This window comes from Nanorana parkeri, unplaced genomic scaffold, assembly GCF_000935625.1.
Source record: "Nanorana parkeri isolate BGI_ZX_2015 unplaced genomic scaffold, ASM93562v1 scaffold1245, whole genome shotgun sequence".
NCBI lineage: Eukaryota > Metazoa > Chordata > Amphibia > Anura > Dicroglossidae > Nanorana > Nanorana parkeri.
The window spans coordinates 475,368-484,371 of NW_017307513.1; the positions used below are offsets into that span (position 1 = coordinate 475,368).

Below are 9,004 nucleotides of genomic sequence, written 5' to 3' on the forward strand. Positions count from 1 at the left end.
GCAATGTAATAACTCCTATTCATAAAAGACCCCACCCCACACTACTGATTATTGCGATTAGTTGCCAATGCACCCCTGAAGAATGTAAAATTCTATTCAAATTCCAAACTACTAAATTTGAACACTTTTTTTGATTTAAAAAAAAAAAATGTTTTCTCTATCCATGTGAAAGTAAAAGGTTTCTGAGGTGGAACTCGTCAACAGCGTAAAGGGGAGATCAGATCGGAGAGCTACAGCAGCCTCTGTTCTGCTTTTTCTACAAACACCTGATTCATTGGAATTCCAAGCAAGGAAACCATTGCTGGTCCTCAACCAGAGCAAGAAAATAGGCTTTCCACTTTCTTGCAAGTGGGATAGCTCTTTGAGTACTAAGTCTGATTCCATCTAAATTCAATTTCAGATGGAATCTGTTGTGTTCAAGCACCCACAGACATTTTATACTTCTCAGGCAAAAGTGAAATTATATCACTGGAATTGTAACCCAAACCCAATCATGACCATGGTCATCTCACTCACTTTAGGCCAAAGGCCCAACATGATCCTTACACGTCTTGCTAGTTTCCACAATAACTGAATTAAGCCAAAACATCCAGGTGTTCGGACTAAAGCAAAGCAAGATTGTGATTAGTGGGGTTGAATACGTAACTATAAACCCAGAAAGATATAACAAGCCCGTGGGTCTTCTATCACACCAGAGTGAGTCCATAACAAACCAGATTTAAAAAAAAAAAAAATACCAACATAATAGCAATAACCAGTGCTTCCAAACCTCACATTTGCTGGATAAAAAAGAAAAGATCGGGAAAAAAAATAGATTTTTTTTTTCACTTAAATGTCACTTTTTTTTTTTTTTACATATTCTAAAATGTTTCTTAAAACAACCCTGCCACTGCTTTTTATTATTAAAAGTACCAAAATGGGATTAAGTGAGCACAGCTTACAATATCTCAAAAGCAATGTACAAGTTGTTTTGTATGTCTTATATACACAAAGATTGTGCGCTATTCTGACAGGCAGAAATCATAGGCTTTAACTGCGTTCAGTCTCAGTCTTTGGCACACTAATCTGAATTATTGATTGGTACTAGAATCAAGGTCTGAAAAATTAGACATAAATGAAATGTTTTCCAATGTGGATATATAAGTATATATAATTATATACCGGTATATGTATATATAGAATATTTCACTGCCTATGTAAAAGATAATGTACAAAGCCTGGGATTACAATTCGGTATTTTTCCCCAACAGAGGTTAACATTTGGTAACTTGTTTGTCCTTGCTGTTATTTCCCAGCTAGCTACCAAAGCCAAAGTTCCCAAACAGATGCCATTTTTGCATTTAGTATAATGTACCCACTTGTGTCAGACATTATCTAATGTGAAAGGCTTTCTTAGTCTTATGCAAAAAAATGCATTTCAAAGATTCTTTTTTCCTGCACCAATTTTTCGACTTGGTTAATCGGAGGACTACATATACTGAAATGCTTAAACCTAATCCATAGGCAATAAACATCAAACATTTAAAACACTACCCCCATGAAAGTAATCTGCCCTTCCCCTGGAAGGGTTTCCAATTCTTTATAGCAGCACAAAAGTAGAAGTACTTAAGTAAAGCTGCCTTAGGGTACATTTTTACCAGCCTATTAAATTGGCTTTAGCTTTTTCTGTCAGTTTCCGTACCCTTCCTCTGCTTGAGGTTCCAAATGTCAAAGAAGTGTCTTCAAACAGCAGTTGTCTCTGTTCCTCCTCAGAATCATCTTCATTATAAAATGCAGTTCTCCTGCCCTGATTTCTAGTTCTCATCTGGGATTCAGATTGTTCGAGATCCTCAGCTGTCTCTCTGGATACATCCATAGGTTCCTCCATCTTTTTACATTTACTTCTTGTTTGTATTTTGACATTTCCCTGTTTGGCATTTTCTGGCTCTGTCTGTTTTGATGACGACTGTGGGGGTGGAGGAGGTGGGGGAGAAGGAGGAGCAACCTTCTCCGGAGTCTCAATTCTTATTTTTGGTTTTCTACCCCTCCGTTTTTTTGGTACCTCATTCTCATTCTTATCGTTCATCTCAGAATGAGAGTTACAACTCGAAGTTGGCTGCTCTTTTTCTTTTTTAACTGGGGAAACCGGTGGAGATGTGATTTGGGGTACGATTTGCTGCTGATCATCATTCCTGGGATATTTTGGCTTCCTCCCTCTTTTCTTGGGAACCACTTGAGCATTTTTATTTGGGTCACTGTTGCTAGTGGTGTTGTTGAGAACTATCTTGGGTTTGCGACCAGGGGGGCGACCCCTCATGCCTGGCTTCTTGACCTGGCTGCTGTGCCCATTAACTTGCACACGTACTGGCAATATATCATCTTGTCTTTCAACTGCAAAACAGTATAAAATATTAAAGGGTTCTGCATTTTTGAAAATCAGTAAACAAACATGTCAGTGAAAGTACCAGCTACTATTTCAGTTAGTAAAACCTGCTACGCCTCTTCGCTCCAGATAACCTAATTAGATACTGTAAAATTATGCAGTAGTTGTCTACAATCCTCAATGATGAGGGGATTCAAGTTCAGCCAGTCTGTCATCCACTCAAGTTGTCATGCGATACTACTACATATTTTGTAATAAAAGGTGATTTTATCTACTGCCCTAGGTCTAAATGAAAGCTGTCATATGCTAGCCTGTTTTCTCCCAAAGGTGTTGCGTCTTCTGGGCCACCAAAGTTGACTTCATCAGCAGAATGACAAAATCAGGGGACCCCATCTGACTGTAGTTTCAGAACTAAAAACAGGATTTTTGTCTTTGCTGTAAAATCTGTTTCTTGAAGATAATTGTCACCAAAAGTGAAACACTCAATAAAACAGGAAACTAGAACAGAGACGAACCACAGCGGCTTAAACATTCACCAGGTAGAACAAGAGTGTGAACTGAGGAACAGGTGGCAGCCTTACAGATTTGGGATACCAAAGCCTGATGCTGAAAAGCGCATGAAGCACTAGCGCTTCTAGTAGAATGTGCCTTCACCAGAAAGGAGAGGACTTTCCTCTTTAGTGCATAAGCCTGGGTAATAGTCCAATGAACCCACCTAGCAAAGGTGAAACGAAAGGCTAATTGTTCCACTCAGGGACCTTTAGGAATAATGAACAGAGAATCCGACTTGCTAATGGAAGGTAAACTCTTTAACAGACTGAACCTTGTCCAGGTAGTGCAGCAAAATTTATTTTGGATGTTTTGGTTCAGGACATAAAAGTAAAACAAATGTTCTGGTTAAGGTGGTAGGGTGAAACCATCTTAAAGAGGGAGTCTTTTGGTTTGTACATGCCTAGCAGAAGAGATGGCAACAAAAAAACAGAGTATGCAGGGGTAAAGGGATAGCTATAATTGATTTAAAAAGTGGCTTCTTAAGAGACCACAACACAAGGTTAGGTCCAACGGAGTCCCCAGGAGCAACACCATGATCAAACATCTTAACCAGAAAGTGAGAAGCAATAGGCCGCTGAAAGAATTGCCAAGGCAGAAATATGACCCTTGATGGTACTCAAGGCCAAATGCTGGTCCAGACCAGACTGGAGGAAGGGCAAAATGCACCTCATTCAGTACTTCCAAGGGTGTAAGATTTCCAGATGCACAGGTAAACTTTACAAGAGGTAGATTTCCTAGCCTTCAGAAGCATAGCAATGACTGATTAAAGTCAGCGACTGAGAAGCAGGGTGGAATACCAGCCCCAGGACAGGAAGTCGGGCCAATGCAGAAGTGCCCACGAAGAGTCTGCCAGGAGGTTTACTATGTCCACATGCCACAATCTCCTGGTTTAGTTGGGAGCAGTGAGGACCAGCAGAACGCCCTCCACCTCTATCCTGCAAAGACGGCAAGGTAACAGATTTAATAGAGGAAAAGCATAGTTCAGGCTGATCTGATTTCACACAGAGTAACCAAGGTATCCACTGTTTAGGATCAGTGATCTCTGGCCCTGGTGACAAACCTGTGCAGTTTAATCTTGAATCTGGACACCAAGAGATCCACGTCTGGCACCCCCCATCCACGCCATGAATTTTGGATGGCGGACAGGGCCAGAACATGTAAGAGACCATGTAACAGCGTTGAAGAGACAACTGAATTACCCTGAGCTTCAAGATGTTGATTGGAAGCTGAGATTCCTCTGATGACCAGGTTCTTTGAGCTGAGAGGCATCACAGGACACCACCCCAGCCCGACAGACTGGCATCTGTCTGGCATCTGTCATAAGCACTAACCATCGCCAGGAACGACTTTCCAGACTCCAGACTTAAGCATAAGCTCCTCTTGTCTTCAGGAACAGGTCCCCACCAGAGTGGACCCCGGCCCTGGACCTGTAGAGGACCCTGCGGCCTGGAAGAGTGTCTCATGCAGGGTCCGAAGCCAGAGGCAAAACTACAGGCCAGCCCCCCTCTTCTACTCCTCTAACATGAAGGGTCTGGATACAGTCTGCCAAGGTTCTGTTGAGGATATAACCAATCCAGAAAGCTGGAATTCTGAAGTGGCTGTGAACAGTTAATTGGAGAAACTTGATAGAAGAATCTTGCAGAAAAGTAGAACACAGGAGTATTTCTCATAGGGCTGGTTCACACCACAAATTCTGCATTCCAGAGCATTCGGCCTCCGGAATGCACTGGAACGCAAGCCGGCCGGCTCCCTGCGTTCAGAGGCGGGAGGGGGTGTGGCGGTGTTTTCGAAGTCAATAGTACCGCAGCCATGAACAGTGCGGTCGCCCATATCCAGAATGCAGGCACATTCGTGCCTGCATTCCGGTCCAGTGCAATCTGCAAAAATGCTGCAAGCACTATTCTTGCAGATTGCACTGGACTGGAATGCAGGCACTAATGTGCCATGTGTTCGGGTGCGGCCGATCACACTGCGGGCAGGGGGCGTGGCCCTTAGAGCTGAAAGAGCATCCATCACCCAAGAACACTGGCAAAAGCCAGAGGCAGGCTGGAAGTGGGAGCAGTTACACAGGGTTGTCCGGCAGCTTTCATTAATTTGCCAGTATCCAGTCACTTGCCGGTAGCAGTATAACGCAGTGGTTAAGAATTTAACTGATGTCGCAAATCAAGAAAATAATTTTTCCACTTATTAAATCTAAACCCTTCTTTAAATAGTTAAAGACATCAAGACATGTACATCAAAAGCTACCTTGCGGTTGACTGGTCATCCTTTTCATCTTGCGTTTCAGAGGCTTCTCCTTTTCCACATTTTCTTTTGGCACATTGTTCTTTCTAAGCTGGATGGCAGTCACTGGCTGGCTTGTACTATTTGCAACAGTCTGATTTCTTAGATGTTTAACTGAGTTTTCAGCTATTGCTAAAAAAAATTAAAAAACAACAAAAACAAACAAACATACTGGTTACCACGCAGATTACATCATTCTGAAATATGCTTTACATAAATGCAAACAAATGTACAGCACCATATAATAAAATCACAGCTGGGAGTTAATTCTGTTTGCATATATTATTTTTAGAATGTTTATTAGAAGTAAATGCTTGTCATTATTTTTATTAAGAACGGCAAAAAGCTCCTAAAGACAATTCACTTTATTTATATTTGTAACCAGACTTAAGAAACATGGTGTTGCACAGAATGTCCTACCTTTTAGGACACTGAGCTAAAACTGAACTCTTTCCATGCAGAGAGGTATTGTCCACTAGAGGACAAGCAATGTCTTTTTGCCTAGATGCTATTCTTTTAGGAGCAGGAATTTAGATTTCACTTTGTAGTCAAACTAGCAACATACCCGATTTCCCTGGAGCTGCAGAATTATTCAGTCTTGTTGTCATGAGTTTAGGTGAAGATGTGGATGGTTGATCAGCAGAAATGGGCTCTATATGACGCCTATAACTCCTTGTGCGTGCCAAGGGACCTGAATCTGTTCCCTTGCCATTTGTTTGAGCAGTCGGCACCTTCTGAACCGCTGATCGCGGGGTGGGTGATCCCAAAGGCGTCGCTGTGTTCTCCTGCTTTGGTTGATGCTTCACATATTTTCTTTTCCTTTCAGGACTTCAATAGAGGAAACATTATATTTTCAAAACAAGGGAAAATGTAAAAAAGATTGCCACATAATGCCTTTACGGCACATTTTCTTTGTTTTGCTTAAAATGCATGTAATGATACCAGCACTATGTAATATACTAGTACATTGATATTTTGATTACTACAAATGTATGCCAAATTACCTAGATGCTGCACTGCTGCTAGAAGAGCTGCTCCGATTCCTTTTCTTCTTGTGTTTAGGCATTGTGTTCCTCTGGTGAAATTTGATGGCAGAACTATAATCTGCTAAAATTGTGCTGACACGCTCCTCAAAGAATGCAGATAAGCGCAAATTCATGCTATAGATCTAAGGAAGGTAGAGCAGAAATTGTTAAAGTGCAGGAAAGCATAAGTTGATTGTGTTATTAATCTGATGCTTCTGCTATAAGACTTTTACACTTTCTTGTAAAATAATTTTCTTGGTGTACATTACATGGCACAGGAAAGCATTTAGAAACATAGGGTTATGCTGCAGCTTCCAGGGTGTTGGACACTGGCAAACCACTACTTTAAGGTCAGCCCATAATAACCCTTACCACACCCAGCAAGCTTCAGATTTGTAGCAAATCAACAGAAGTGGATCATAAGAAGAGGGATGTTTGTCCTGTAATGTACTAAAAAAACAAGATTACAGGCAAGAAAAAATAATTTAAGGTGAACAGAGCCACCTGAAAAATGCTCCGACTGAAGTCAGCAGCAGCAGAAGCCTGAATGTGTATCTTGTAAACATGTGAACCACGTGGATGTGTGAACTAAAGATCAGGTAGCAGCACTGCAAATCAGAAACAGAAGCCTGATGCTGAAAAACGCATGAAGCACAGATTAATCTGGTTGAATGGGCTTTTACAGGGAATGGAAGAACCTTGACCTTGAGGTGGTAAGAAGGAGTAATAAGGTGTCTCGTTCCTCTGGAGATAAAACGAGGGGCAAGCTGCCTCTCATGGGGCCCTGAAGAAAAAGAAAAAAAAATCAAAACCCTGAAAGGGGCTGGGGCTGGGAGGTAGTCTTGAACAGCATGTACTACATCTAAACAATTGAAAGAGATCTCCTTAGGAGGAATTGAAGTGGGACAAAGGTGGAAGAACAATGCCCTGGTTAAGGTGGAGGAAATAAACTACCTTGGGAAGAAATGAGGCCCAAGGCCTTAAAACAACCTTATCTTTGTGAAGAAAAAGGGATCTCTAGAAGTTAAGGCCGCCAACTCCAAGACATGTCTTGCAAAAGTGATGGCAATGAGAAAGGCAACCTTACAAGTATGAGTAGTCAGAGGAATAACCCTAATGGTCACAAAGGGGTTACAGCAGAGCCGACAGAACAAGGTTGAGATCTCACAGAGGGGGTTGACATAAGCAATCCCCTGTAGGAAGCCCTTCTCCAAAAAGCGAGAGGCAAGCGCTTTCCGTAAGAGAACCATCAAGGAGGACTCTTGACCTTTGATTAGAGATGCGCTGAAATTGAATTTTTAGACTGAACCCGAAAATAAAAAATTTGCCGCAAAATGTATTGTTTTACTTTACTGTCGTGCGGCTCTGGGGAAATATCAGGAGTGTAAACAGAACCCTGATATTTCCCTTTTAAAATAGAAAAATAGAATAAGGACACAGAGTCTTAAATCTCTTTTTTTCTGCAGCCCCTGTTATAAATGAACAGGAAGCCTCTACACTGAGTGCACCTATCCATTCATAAACTGAGGAGTATGAGTTACTATGTCCAAAATCATGTATGAACAGGAAGTGATGTTGGGCACTTCCTGTTCATTCATAATTGGTGACACAGTAAGCATACTATGTCCTCAGTTATTTACAAACACTCCGCAAACAGCTGATCGCTGAGTGCTTGTAAGCTGCTCTCCATCCTGACTCCTTCGCCTGTCACAGGAAGCTGAGCTAGGCAGTGTGGGAGGAGAGCTCAGCCTCCTGACAGCAGACCTCCCTGCTCTCCATCCCGACTCTTCACCTGAGCCAAGTGGGGTGGTGCGGGAAGAGAGCCCAGCCTCCAGTGACATATGTCTCTGCCCCAAACCTCCCCCCTCGGCCTTTTGAAACCTTCTCTCCTCACAGTCTGTGCCCCCTCAGATCCCCGTTGCCTCTGCCAACATAGGCAGGGTAAAGCAGCAGGCATCGGAGGGGACACAGACCGGCGCCCAGTGGGGAGGAGAGCAGTTAGGATGCACTGAATTTTCAGCAGTATTTTCGTCCGTTATGCCCAAAGTACAATTTTCGGCCGAAATGTTTAGTCAGCCAAAATGTTTCAGCGGCCAAAATTTCGGTGCATCCCTACCTTTGATGGTACTCAAGGCCAAGCGATGATCCACACCAGACTCTAAAAAAGGATAGGAGTCCTTGATAGGAGCCTTTGATGTACACTCCTGGCTGCTGCGTCAGCACACCTACATAAGCTTGCTTCCTGTTTTGTTGGAATGTCTATCTGAAAACAATAAAAACTTTTGCGGGGAAATAAAAAAAAAAGAAGAAGAAAAAAAAAAGAAGGCTAGGAGTCATTCTACTGAGCACTTCCTAGGATGGAAACTCCTGTCCGTGCACCAAATGAACGACATGCTTCCAAAGCATAGGCATAATGGGCTGCAGAAAGGCCCCTGTCCCTCAGGGCCTCGGCTTTAGCGACCGAGAAGCAGATTGGTAAAACTGGTCATTGAGACTAAAGAGCAGTAAGATCCCAGAGGGCCCACGCATGTCTGCCAGGAGTCTGATGAGGTCGGAGTACCACGTAGTCCTGGGACAGATTGGTGCGTTGAGAAACAGTGGAATGCCTTCCTCCTTAATTCTGTGCACCAGGTGAGGAAGGACGCCATTAATCAAGCTGGACTGATGCTGCTTGAAGGCTTGAAACGAGGTCAGTGTCTGGCACCTCCTACCTGTGACAAAGGTCGTAAAATATCTCAGGGTAGGAAACCACTCTCCAGAGTCCAGAAATTGATGACTGAGG

The 9,004-nt window shown here is 42.7% G+C and overlaps 1 protein-coding gene across 1 annotated transcript in view; it reads right to left on the reverse strand.

Annotated features, from left to right (window-relative positions):
- Positions 1–684: 684 nt before the first annotated feature.
- PHIP (pleckstrin homology domain interacting protein) overlaps positions 685–9,004 on the reverse strand; it is a gene marked incomplete at its 5' end in the record, with an annotated part of 40,574 nt that continues 32,254 nt past the window's right edge. Inside the window, 4 exons of the mRNA XM_018568790.1 lie at positions 685–2,370; positions 5,162–5,329; positions 5,763–6,025; positions 6,202–6,365. Coding sequence (XP_018424292.1) covers positions 1,634–2,370; positions 5,162–5,329; positions 5,763–6,025; positions 6,202–6,365 — 1,332 coding nt within the window. The remainder of the gene's footprint in view (positions 2,371–5,161; positions 5,330–5,762; positions 6,026–6,201; positions 6,366–9,004) is intronic.